Consider the following 14,145-nt stretch of genomic DNA (forward strand, 5'->3'; position numbering starts at 1 on the left):
TTAGCTGAACACTGTGAGCCGGACGCACCGCACTAACTTGTAGTTTTAGCTGAACACTGTGAGCAGAATGCACCGCACTAACTTGTAGTTTTAGCTGAACACTGTGAGCAGGACGCACCGCACTAACTTGTAGTTTTAGCTGAACACTGTGAGCAGGACGCACAGCACTAACTTGTAGCTTTAGATGAACACTGTGCAGAGGTCTCACTACACTAACTTGTAGTTTTAGTTGAACACTGTGAGCAGGACGCACCCCACTAACTTGTAGTTTTAGCTGAACACTGTGAGCAGGATGCACCCCACTAACTTGTAGTTTTAGCTGAACACTGTGAGCAGGACGCACCGCACTAACTTGTAGTTTTAGCTGAACACTGTGAGCAGGATGCACCGCACTAACTTGTAGTTTTAGCTGAACACTGTGAGCAGGACGCACCCTACTAACTTGTAGTTTTAGCTGAACACTGTGAGCAGGACGCACCGCACTAACTTGTAGTTTTAGCTGAACACTGTGAGCAGGACGCACCGCACTAACTTGTAGTTTTAGCTGAACACTGTGAGCAGGACGCACCGCACTAACTTGTAGTTTTAGCTGAACACTGTGAGCAGGACGCACTGCACTAACTTGTAGCTTTAGATGAACACTGTGCAGAGGTCTCACTACACTAACTTGTAGTTTTAGCTGAACACTGTGAGCAGGACGCACTGCACTAACTTGTAGCTTTAGATGAACACTGTGCAGAGGTCTCACTACACTAACTTGTAGTTTTAGCTGAACACTGTGAGCAGGACGCACCCCACTAACTTGTAGGTTTAGCAGAACACTGTGAGCAGGATGCACCGCACTAACTTGTAGTTTTAGCTGAACACTGTGAGCAGGACGCACCGCACTAACTTGTAGTTTTAGCTGAACACTGTGAGCAGGACGCACCGCACTAACTTGTAGTTTTAGCTGAACACTGTGAGCAGGATGCACCGCACTAACTTGTAGTTTTAGCTGAACACTGTGAGCAGGACGCACCGCACTAACTTGTAGCTTTAGATGAATACTGTGCAGAGGTCTCACTACACTAACTTGTAGTTTTAGCTGAACACTGTGAGCAGGACGCACCGCACTAACTTGTAGTTTTAGCTGAACACTGTGAGCAGGACGCACCGCACTAACTTGTAGCTTTAGATGAACACTGTGCAAAGGTCTCACTACACTAACTTGTAGTTTTAGCTGAACACTGTGAGCAGGACGCACTCCACTAACTTGTAGTTTTAGCTGAACACTGTGAGCAGGACGCACCGCACTAACTTGTAGTTTTAGCTGAACACTGTGAGCAGGACGCACTGCACTAACTTGTAGCTTTAGATGAACACTGTGCAGAGGTCTCACTACACTAACTTGTAGTTTTAGCTGAACACCGTGAGCAGGACGCACCGCACTAACTTGTAGTTTTAGCTGAACACTGTGAGCAGGACGCTCCGCACTAACTTGTAGTTTTAGCTGAACACTGTGAGCAGGACGCACCGCACTAACTTGTAGTTTTAGCTGAACACTGTGAGCAGGACGCACCCCACTAACTTGTAGTTTTAGCTGAACACTGTGAGCAGGACGCTCCGCACTAACTTGTAGTTTTAGCTGAACACTGTGAGCAGGACGCACCGCACTAACTTGTAGTTTTAGCTGAACACTGTGAGCAGGACGCACCCCACTAACTTGTAGTTTTAGCTGAACACTGTGAGCCGGACGCACCGCACTAACTTGTAGTTTTAGCTGAACACTGTGAGCAGGATGCACCGCACTAACTTGTAGTTTTAGCTGAACACTGTGAGCAGGACGCACCGCACTAACTTGTAGTTTTAGCTGAACACTGTGAGCAGGACGCACAGCACTAACTTGTAGCTTTAGATGAACACTGTGCAGAGGTCTCACTACACTAACTTGTAGTTTTAGCTGAACGCTGTGAGCAGGACGCACCCCACTAACTTGTAGTTTTAGCTGAACACTGTGAGCAGGACGCACAGCACTAACTTGTAGTTTTAGCTGAACACTGTGAGCAGGATGCACCGCACTAACTTGTAGTTTTAGCTGAACACTGTGAGCAGGACGCACCCCACTAACTTGTAGTTTTAGCTGAACACTGTGAGCAGGACGCACCGCACTAACTTGTAGTTTTAGCTGAACACTGTGAGCAGGACGCACCCCACTAACTTGTAGTTTTAGCTGAACACTGTGAGCAGGACGCACAGCACTAACTTGTAGCTTTAGATGAACACTGTGCAGAGGTCTCACTACACTAACTTGTAGTTTTAGCTGAACACTGTGAGCAGGACGCACCCCACTAACTTGTAGTTTTAGCTGAACACTGTCAGCAGGATGCACCGCACTAACTTGTAGTTTTAGCTGAACACTGTGAGCAGGACGCACCGCACTAACTTGTAGTTTTAGCTGAACACTGTGAGCAGGATGCACCGCACTAACTTGTAGTTTTAGCTGAACACTGTGAGCAGGACGCACCCCACTAACTTGTAGTTTTAGCTGAACACTGTGAGCAGGACGCACCGCACTAACTTGTAGTTTTAGCTGAACACTGTGAGCAGGACGCACCGCACTAACTTGTAGTTTTAGCTGAACACTGTGAGCAGGACGCACCCCACTAACTTGTAGTTTTAGCTGAACACTGTGAGCAGGACGCACTGCACTAACTTGTAGCTTTAGATGAACACTGTGCAGAGGTCTCACTACACTAACTTGTAGCTTTAGCTGAACATTGTGAGCAGGAAGCACCCCACTAACTTGTAGGTTTAGCAGAACACTGTGAGCAGGACGCACCGCACTAACTTGTAGTTTTAGCTGAACACTGTGAGCAGGACGCACCGCACTAACTTGTAGTTTTAGCTGAACACTGTGAGCAGGACGCACCGCACTAACTTGTAGTTTTAGCTGAACAGTGTGAGCAGGACGCACCCCACTAACTTGTAGTTTTAGCTGAACACTGTGAGCAGGACGCACCGCACTAACTTGTAGTTTTAGCTGAACACTGTGAGCAGGACGCACCGCACTAACTTGTAGTTTTAGCTGAACACTGTGAGCAGGACGCACCGCACTAACTTGTAGCTTTAGATGAACACTGTGCAGAGGTCTCACTACACTAACTTGTAGTTTTAGCTGAACACTGTGAGCAGGACGCACCGCACTAACTTGTAGTTTTAGCTGAACACTGTGAGCAGGACGCACTGCACCAACTTGTAGCTTTAGATGAACACTGTGCAAAGGTCTCACTACACTAACTTGTAGTTTTAGCTGAACACTGTGAGCAGGACGCACTCCACTAACTTGTAGTTTTAGCTGAACACTGTGAGCAGGACGCACCGCACTAACTTGTAGTTTTAGCTGAACACTGTGAGCAGACGCACCGCACTAACTTGTAGTTTTAGCTGAACACTGTGAGAAGGACGCACTGCACTAACTTGTAGCTTTAGATGAACACTGTGCAGAGGTCTCACTACACTAACTTGTAGTTTTAGCTGAACACTGTGAGCAGGACGCACCTCTCTAACTTGTAGTTTTAGCTGAACACTGGGAGCAGGACGCACCGCACTAACTTGTAGTTTTAGCTGAACACTGTGAGCAGGACGCACCGCACTAACTTGTAGTTTTAGCTGAACAGTGTGAGCAGGACGCACCGCACTAATTTGTAGTTTTAGCTGAACACTGTGAGCAGGACGCACAGCACTAACTTGTAGCTTTAGATGAAAATTGTGCAGAGGTCTCACTACACTAACTTGTAGTTTTAGCTGAACACTGTGAGCAGGACGCACAGCACTAACTTGTAGCTTTAGATGAACATTGTGCAGAGGTCTCACTACACTAACTTGTAGTTTTAGCTGAACACTGTGAGCAGGACGCACCGCACTAACTTGTAGTTTTAGCTGAACACTGTGAGCAGGACGCACCGCACTAACTTGTAGCTTTAGATGAACACTGTGCAGAGGTCTCACTACACTAACTTGTAGTTTTAGCTGAACACTGTGAGCAGGACGCACCGCACTAACTTGTAGTTTTAGCTGAACACTGTGAGCAGGATGCACCGCACTAACTTGTAGTTTTAGCTGAACACTGTGAGCAGGACGCACCGCACTAACTTGTAGTTTTAGCTGAACACTGTGAGCAGGACGCACAGCACTAACTTGTAGCTTTAGATGAACACTGTGCAGAGGTCTCACTACACTAACTTGTAGTTTTAGCTGAACGCTGTGAGCAGGACGCACCCCACTAACTTGTAGTTTTAGCTGAACACTGTGAGCAGGACGCACAGCACTAACTTGTAGTTTTAGCTGAACACTGTGAGCAGGATGCACCGCACTAACTTGTAGTTTTAGCTGAACACTGTGAGCAGGACGCACCCCACTAACTTTTAGTTTTAGCTGAACACTGTGAGCAGGACGCACCGCACTAACTTGTAGTTTTAGCTGAACACTGTGAGCAGGACGCACCCCACTAACTTGTAGTTTTAGCTGAACACTGTGAGCAGGACGCACAGCACTAACTTGTAGCTTTAGATGAACACTGTGCAGAGGTCTCACTACACTAACTTGTAGTTTTAGCTGAACACTGTGAGCAGGACGCACCCCACTAACTTGTAGTTTTAGCTGAACACTGTCAGCAGGATGCACCGCACTAACTTGTAGTTTTAGCTGAACACTGTGAGCAGGACGCACCGCACTAACTTGTAGTTTTAGCTGAACACTGTGAGCAGGATGCACCGCACTAACTTGTAGTTTTAGCTGAACACTGTGAGCAGGACGCACCCCACTAACTTGTAGTTTTAGCTGAACACTGTGAGCAGGACGCACCGCACTAACTTGTAGTTTTAGCTGAACACTGTGAGCAGGACGCACCGCACTAACTTGTAGTTTTAGCTGAACACTGTGAGCAGGACGCACCCCACTAACTTGTAGTTTTAGCTGAACACTGTGAGCAGGACGCACTGCACTAACTTGTAGCTTTAGATGAACACTGTGCAGAGGTCTCACTACACTAACTTGTAGCTTTAGCTGAACATTGTGAGCAGGAAGCACCCCACTAACTTGTAGGTTTAGCAGAACACTGTGAGCAGGACGCAGCGCACTAACTTGTAGTTTTAGCTGAACACTGTGAGCAGGACGCACCGCACTAACTTGTAGTTTTAGCTGAACACTGTGAGCAGGACGCACCGCACTAACTTGTAGTTTTAGCTGAACAGTGTGAGCAGGACGCACCCCACTAACTTGTAGTTTTAGCTGAACACTGTGAGCAGGACGCACCGCACTAACTTGTAGTTTTAGCTGAACACTGTGAGCAGGACGCACCGCACTAACTTGTAGTTTTAGCTGAACACTGTGAGCAGGACGCACCGCACTAACTTGTAGCTTTAGATGAACACTGTGCAGAGGTCTCACTACACTAACTTGTACTTTTAGCTGAACACTGTGAGCAGGACGCACCGCACTAACTTGTAGTTTTAGCTGAACACTGTGAGCAGGACGCACTGCACCAACTTGTAGCTTTAGATGAACACTGTGCAAAGGTCTCACTACACTAACTTGTAGTTTTAGCTGAACACTGTGAGCAGGACGCACTCCACTAACTTGTAGTTTTAGCTGAACACTGTGAGCAGGACGCACCGCACTAACTTGTAGTTTTAGCTGAACACTGTGAGCAGACGCACCGCACTAACTTGTAGTTTTAGCTGAACACTGTGAGAAGGACGCACTGCACTAACTTGTAGCTTTAGATGAACACTGTGCAGAGGTCTCACTACACTAACTTGTAGTTTTAGCTGAACACTGTGAGCAGGACGCACCTCTCTAACTTGTAGTTTTAGCTGAACACTGTGAGCAGGACGCACCGCACTAACTTGTAGTTTTAGCTGAACACTGTGAGCAGGACGCACCGCACTAACTTGTAGTTTTAGCTGAACAGTGTGAGCAGGACGCACCGCACTAATTTGTAGTTTTAGCTGAACACTGTGAGCAGGACGCACAGCACTAACTTGTAGCTTTAGATGAAAATTGTGCAGAGGTCTCACTACACTAACTTGTAGTTTTAGCTGAACACTGTGAGCAGGACGCACAGCACTAACTTGTAGCTTTAGATGAACATTGTGCAGAGGTCTCACTACACTAACTTGTAGTTTTAGCTGAACACTGTGAGCAGGACGCACCGCACTAACTTGTAGTTTTAGCTGAACACTGTGAGCAGGACGCACCGCACTAACTTGTAGCTTTAGATGAACACTGTGCAGAGGTCTCACTACACTAACTTGTAGTTTTAGCTGAACACTGTGAGCAGGACGCACCGCACTAACTTGTAGTTTTAGCTGAACACTGTGAGCAGGACGCACCCCACTAACTTGTAGTTTTAGCTGAACACTGTGAGCAGGACGCACTGCACTAACTTGTAGTTTTAGCTGAACACTGTGAGCAGGACGCACCGCACTAACTTGTAGCTTTAGATGAACACTGTGAGCAGGACGCACCGCACTAACTTGTAGTTTTAGCTGAACACTGTGAGCAGGACGCACCGCACTAACTTGTAGTTTTAGCTGAACACTGTGAGCAGGACGCACAGCACTAACTTGTAGCTTTAGATGAACACTGTGCAGAGGTCTCACTACACTAACTTGTAGTTTTAGCTGAACGCTGTGAGCAGGACACACCCCACTAACTTGTAGTTTTAGCTGAACACTGTGAGCAGGACGCTCCGCACTAACTTGTAGTTTTAGCTGAGCACTGTGAGCAGGACGCACCGCACTAACTTGTAGTTTTAGCTGAACACTGTGAGCAGGACGCACCCCACTAACTTGTAGTTTTAGCTGAACACTGTGAGCAGGACGCTCCGCACTAACTTGTAGTTTTAGCTGAACACTGTGAGCAGGACGCACCGCACTAACTTGTAGTTTTAGCTGAACACTGTGAGCAGGATGCACCGCACTAACTTGTAGTTTTAGCTGAACACTGTGAGCAGGACGCACCCCACTAACTTGTAGTTTTAGCTGAACACTGTGAGCAGGACGCACCGCACTAACTTGTAGTTTTAGCTGAACACTGTGAGCAGGACGCACCGCACTAACTTGTAGTTTTAGCTGAACACTGTGAGCAGGACGCACCCCACTAACTTGTAGTTTTAGCTGAACACTGTGAGCAGGACGCACTGCACTAACTTGTAGCTTTAGATGAACACTGTGCAGAGGTCTCACTACACTAACTTGTAGTTTTAGCTGAACACTGTGAGCAGGACGCACCGCACTAACTTGTAGTTTTAGCTGAACACTGTGAGCAGGACGCACCCCACTAACTTTTAGTTTTAGCTGAATACTGTGAGCAGGACGCACTGCACTAACTTGTAGCTTTAGCTGAACATTGTGAGCAGGACGCACCCCACTAACTTGTAGGTTTAGCAGAACACTGTGAGCAGGACGCACCCCACTAACTTGTAGGTTTAGCAGAACACTGTGATCAGGACGCACTGCACTAAATGTAAATAGTCTAGCTGCCTGACTGTGGTACTAATAGGATCAAAAGAACACCAGCAATTTTCTTCAGGTAGCTGTAAATACTGTAACAAGACAAGCCTGCCTGTCAGTAAGAAGATAACAGGAACGGATCTAGCTAAACTGAATACAGTGTATATATATATATATATATATATATATATATATATATATATACTGTATATATGCAACACCTGGGATGCATATATATATATACACAATAAACTGTAAGTGCAGCTAACTCACTGATTGTCCTGCCTAATCTAGCTAACTCAAATGAAATGACACTGTCTCTCTGTCTATCTATGTATCTCAACGCTGGAACACACACTACACAGGGCCGCCGTGCAGGCGACCTTATATAGTGTGGGGCGTGTTCTAAACCCCCTGAGCCATAATTGGCCAAAGCCACCCTGGCTTTGGCCAATTACAGCTCTCTCTACTGACGGCGCTGTGATTGGCCAAGCATGCGAGTCATAGTGCATGCTTGGCCAATCATCAGCCAGCAATGCACTGCGATGCCGCAGTGAATTATGGGCCGTGACGCGCCACACGAATTTGGCACGAACGGCCCATATCGTTCTCAATTCGGCGAATGGGCGAACAGACGATGTTCGAGTCGAACATGGGTTCGACTCGAACACGAAGCTCATCCCTATTTGTGACTTAATAATGCCCCTGCACTACCCCAAATGTCCCCACCCCGGAATCCTGCTGAAGATGAAGACCTCTGCCCCTTCTGTATGAGCAATGGACTATCCCTACCAATTTGACACACCCTCTGCACATTGTGCTCCAATCAGCCTGAAGCCTAAACGTTGCTGATTGGAGCATAGTATTTATCACTGTAGAGGGGGGGTGTGGACCTGCTGGAGGTAGACCACTGCTCTCACAGAGGGAGGTGGAGTGTGGGGGTAGAAAAGCAGGAGTGCTATTAAGTCAAAGAAACCTGACCAAGTTTATCTGAGACCTCACTGTCTGTGGTGCCTTATAAATTCAGCATTGTGTTCAGGTTATTACATTTCATCTTTTCATTTGAAAATCACTGTGGTCACGGATACTACAGTGACTGCCGCAATCTTCTGGATCCACTGCTGAGTGGTTGCCCTTCTGCATAGTGGCCAAAGAGGGTCCCTCACTCTATGCTGCCACCATTCACAGAACACCTTGCGTTTTTCAATTAACACAATGTGTTTCCTGATAGGATGAGGTGCAGATTATGATGTCACTGCCCCGCCCCACCAACTCATCCAATCAGAGATAGTCTTGTATTTATAGAAAAAATACAGAACGTTTTGTGAATGGCAGTGGTGCCTAGCAAGCAACCCCCTATGGATACTTTGTAAAAGGCACTGGGCTTAGAAGATTGTGGCGATCAATGTAGTAGTTCAACTACTAACACTTGCCCGATGATCTCTTAGGTGTGAGATAAACTTACTTATTGTGCCAATGTAACTACACAACGAAGATCGTACCTAGACCTCAGCTGGACCAACGGGAGTCCCAACAGTAGGAGGTGATCATCTTGATGGTGCAATTTCTGTGAAGATACTCAACTCCTTCTGTCCTGTTTCCCTTTTGTCCAATCTTGTTAAGCCCTGATGAAGTGGGGTCCTCAGAATCCAGGTAATGTGTAGGAATTGAATGTATATTACATCTGGACTTTAACATCTGTCTGGCCTTCTTGTGTCTGTATTTTATAAAATCAATAAAAACCAGACAGAGGATGTATATCTTCCTGAATGTAACAAAAAATGTCTTATTATTGCTGCCTGAGGGCTGTTTAGAGGATTTTCCCACATTTCTGTTCTTTCCAACACCCATAAAATATGAAGGAAGTAGGAAGATTTCTGTCACTTTCACATCAGTCCAAAAAACTGGAAGCGAGTATAAACCTCCTTAATGAGGACAGATGTGAAAAAGTTGACAGACGCTCTACAAGTCCATTCTTTCTGAAAGAACCCTCCATGTGTGTCTTGTTGTATCACTATAATGTATATCTGAAGTTTGTTTTCTGCTTTGCAGGTACCAAAAAACATATCAGCGAGAGTGTTCTATATATAATATTGACGTTTGCTTTGATCAACATTGTCATTGTTGCTGCACTATGGACGGTTTATTCTGCCAGAGGTGAGTCCATGTGAAGGACACTGTTATATATGGGACATCACACAATGACATGGGTTGCTGGGACTAATGTGTGAAAAGGGCTCTAAAATGAAAGTGTTCACATTGCCCATGAAACAAAAACAAAATCTTTAGGGTTTATTCACAAGGGTGGCCAGGGGATGGTAAAAAATAGGCAGTTGAGTCACAGTTGTGCCACCCATTGACTGTCCCCCATAAGCTACAATACACGTGCAGCTGCAGAAATACCCTATATTGCATTTGGCAGGTACTTGCACTGCCATGATTTAAATTTTATATATATATATATATATATATATATATGCGCAAATATATATATATATATATATATAAATATATATATATTTGCGCAGCGGTCTTTCAAACACAATTTTTGGGGAAAAAATACACTTTAGTGAATAATAAAAAAAAATGCTAAAGTTAGCCCAATTTGTTTGTATAATGTGAAAGTCGATATTACGCCAAGTAAATAGATACCTAACATGTCACAATTGCGCACACTTGTAGAATGGCGACAAACTACAGTACTTCAAATTCTCCATAGGCAACGCTTTACATTTTTTTACAGGTTACATGTTTAGGGTTACAGAGGAAGTCTAGCACCAGAATTATTGCTCTCGCTCTACTGATCATGGCGATACCTCACATGTGTGGTTTAAACACTGTTTACATATGTTTGCGCAACTTACGTCCTGCGTTCACTTCTGCGCACATGCACGGAGAAATGTGGAGCTGAAAAAAAAATATTTATTTTACGTTATATTTTTACACTCCCTGTTTATTTATTCATTTATTTATAATAATTTTTTTTCCTGTATGTAATGGAAATAAGCAGGACAGGTCCTCTTTATTGAGAGATGTGGGGTCAAAAAGACCTCAGATCTCCAAAAAACATTTGTTTAACTCCTTTGCCTTCATTCCCCTGGTGCCCCAGGAGCTATCTCGAAAATCTACTCTTCTCTAAACGCTATAGACTTGCCCTGAGCTGCGTGTTATAAGTTGTGGTGGGAACAGGACTTGGAGACCTCTATGGAAACAGAGGACTGGAACAAGGCTTGGTCCTCTGTGGCTAAATGCTCCTTCAACACCGCTACTTTAGAAGCTGCATACAAAGTCCTTCTACGGTGAGGATAGCAAGCAGGAACCCATCTTATAATGACCAGTGCTTTAGATTGTGTGGCCAACGGGGCGATGTAGTACACATTTGGTGGGCCTGTCCTCGCCTCATAGGGTTTTGGTCCAGGGTGTTTGGACTCCTACATTTCTTATTTCATAGAGGGATGCTAAATTTGCCTTGTTGCACTGCCCGATCCAGGGCTTGTTTTCTTACCAACATAAACTGGCAACTTATTTGTTTATTGCGGCCAAACGAGTTATAGCCAGAGTTTGGAAGAGGCACTCTTTTCCATTTGTTATGGTGAACAGCACTCTAACTGATCTCATGAATATGAGAAAATGTTGATTATTTTAAACAGTGGTGGCTGGTGCTCAAAATTTTTGGGGGGACACAAACAAATACTGAATAAAAACCATCAATTGCAGCCTCCCTGTGCCCATCAAATGCAGCCACTGTGCCCATCAAACGCAGCCATTGTGCCCATCAAACGCAGCCACTGTGCCCGTCAAACGCAGCCACTGTGCCCATCAAATGCTGCCACTGTGACCCCCCCTGTCCGCTCACCGTCTGCCCGGCACTTATCCTTGCACTTATCAGTGGTGGGTCAGGCATGCGGGTGACGGTGGCGAGTGGTGGGACCTTTCAGCGGGTCAGACAACGGCTCCTGTGACCTCCATACGTCTCCTCCCCTCTTCCTGATAGGCATCCAATCACAGCCCCTGTCTTTTCAGCCAATCAGGTGATGGGTAACAGAACCGCGCACCTGATTGGCAGAGAGGCGGTTCAGTGTTAGGAAAGTGAATATTCATTCGCTTCTCTAACACACCTGGGTGGGCTCGTAGCGCAATGGTTTGTGCCACGAGTCCACCTTTTTTTAAGCCTATTGGCTCTAATAAGGTGCTTTAAAACCCCCCCGCCGCTGTAATTCGGGTGCTCTGCGTCCAAAAAGGGGCCGGACGCCTGAATAGGGGGTGGCGGCAGTGGCGGCAGTGGCGGCGGTGGCGGCGGTGGCGGCGGTGGCGGCGGTGGCCATTGATAGATTCATGCTATCCATTAGTTATAGAGGGGGTGGCTGGGGAGAGGTGGCACCGCCACTGATTTTAACCACTTCAATACCAGCCCATTGTCTTATGACATCCGCAGATGGGATCTCCCATCCTGGGCAGGTGTCATATGACGTCCTGAGCTTCCCAGCCATCTGGGGGAGCGCGAGCACACCCCCGCCGCGTCACTCAGGACCCGATGCGTGTGCCAGGTGGCCGCGATGTCCGCCGGGCACCCACGATTGTCTGTTAACTGAGCAGGACCGTGCAAACACACAGATCCACGTCCTGTCAGAGGAGAGGAGACCGATCATGTGATCCTAGTACAGAGGAACACCGATCGGTCTCCTTCACTTGTGAGTCCCCTACCCCTACAGTTAGAATCACTCCTTAGGACACACAGTTAATCCCTTGATCACCCCCTAGTGTTAACCCCTTCCCTGCCAGTCACATTTATACAGTAATCAATGCATTTTTATAGCATGGATCGCTGTATAAATGACAATGGTCCCAAAATGGTGTCAAAAGTGTCCGATGTGTCCCCCCGCAATATCGCAGTCACGATAAAAATTGCAGATCGACGCAATCACTAGTAAAAAAATAATAATAATAAAAATGCCATAATACTATCCCCTGTTTTGTAGACGCTATAACTTTTGTGCAAACCAATAAATATACGCTTATTGTGATTTTTTTTTTACCAAAAATATGTAGAAGAATACATATCGGCCTAAACTGAGGACATTTTTTTTTTTTTAAATTGTGATATTTATTATAGCAAAAAGTAAAAAATATTGTGTTTTTTTCAAACTTATCGCTCTTCTTTTGTTTATAGCGCAAAAAAACCCAGCAGAGGTGATCAAATACCACCAAAAGAAAGCTTTATTTGTGGGTAAAAAATGCTAAAAATTTAATTTGGGTACAGCGTCGCATGACCCCGCAATTGTCATTCAAAGTGCGACAGTGCTGAAAACCGAAAATTGGCTTGGGAAGGAAGGGGGTGAAAATGCCCTGTATTGAAGTGGTTAAATGACTCTAACTCTAAACTCCTTCAAGTATTGTCACCTTGGTGGACCTATGCACTTCCCACTTTGCACCCGGGCAGTCTGGGCCTCTCCTGAGAATGGTCTTGTCACTTTCCCCTCCTGCAGGGAATGCATTAAGATAAAAAACCTTCAGCTGTGTGAAGTTGGCACCCCATGTTTGTAAAACCTGAATAAAAATATATTTGTTTGTGCCACGTTTGTGCTGATTTGTGCCGCAAAAATGAGCATTTGTGCCGGTTCGGATTCGGAGATATTAAACATTCAATTTAATGCAAGCCCCACCCACTTTGCACCCCATGTTGCTTAATTTTAAAAACAAATGCGCCATTAGTATGTGCCGCGTTTGTGCTGGCTTGTGCCACAAAAATAAACGTTTGTGCCGCTTTGGTTGGGGAGATAGTGTGTGTTATAGTTGCTGCAGCCCCGCCCACTTTGCACCCCATGTTACGGAATTTTTAAAATAAACGTGCCATTCGTTTGTGCCCCGTTTGTGCCGCAAAAATAAACGTTTGTGCGTCTTTGGTTTCGGAGATATTGTGCGTTATAGTTGCTGCAACCCCGCCCACTTTGCACCCCATGTTACGGAATTTTAAAAATAAACGTGCCATTCGTTTGTGCTGGTTTGTGCCACAAAAATAAACATTTGTGCCGCTTTGGTTGCAGAGATATTGTGCGTTATAGCTGCTGCAACCCCGCCCACTTTGCACCCCATGTTACTGAATTTGAAAAATAAACACGCCATTCGTTTGTGCTGGTTTGTGCCACAAAAATAAACATTTGTGCCGCTTTGGTTGAGGAGATATTGTGCGTTATAGCTGCTGCAACCCCGCCCACTTTGCACCCCATGTTACTGAATTTAAAAACAAACGCACCATTCGTTTGTGCCGCATTTGTGCTGGTTTGTGCCACAAAAATAAATGCTTGTGCCGCTTTGATTTCGGAGATATTGTGCGTTATAGTTGCTGAAACCCCACCCACTTTGCACCCCATGTTGCTGAATTTTAAAAACAAGCGCGCCATTCGTTTGTGCCGCGTTTGTGCTGGTTTGTGTCACAAAAATAAACACTTGTGCCGCTTTGGTTTCGGAGATATTGAGTGGTATATGTTGTCAAACTACATTGACTTTACAACTCGTTATTAAATCTTACATACAACTAGATTTATTTGTTTGCGGTTTGTGCAGATTTGGTGGATTTTTTACATGATGTTTTACTTCACATGCGTAGTTTTGCCACCCCCACAGGGATCCCCCCCTTCTGATTCTCTAGTGC

General features: G+C 45.6%; 1 protein-coding gene across 2 annotated transcripts in view; it reads left to right on the forward strand.

Annotated features, from left to right (window-relative positions):
* LOC141105616 (C-type lectin domain family 2 member E-like) overlaps nt 1-14,145 on the forward strand; it is a 181,411-nt gene that overhangs the window by 66,509 nt on the left and 100,757 nt on the right. For both annotated transcript variants that reach the window (XM_073595569.1, XM_073595568.1), the window contains exon 3: nt 9,546-9,650. In XM_073595569.1, the coding sequence (XP_073451670.1) occupies nt 9,546-9,650 (105 nt within the window). The remainder of the gene's footprint in view (nt 1-9,545; nt 9,651-14,145) is intronic.

The sequence above is a fragment of the Aquarana catesbeiana genome, linkage group LG08, assembly GCF_042186555.1.
Source record: "Aquarana catesbeiana isolate 2022-GZ linkage group LG08, ASM4218655v1, whole genome shotgun sequence".
Classification (NCBI taxonomy): domain Eukaryota; kingdom Metazoa; phylum Chordata; class Amphibia; order Anura; family Ranidae; genus Aquarana; species Aquarana catesbeiana.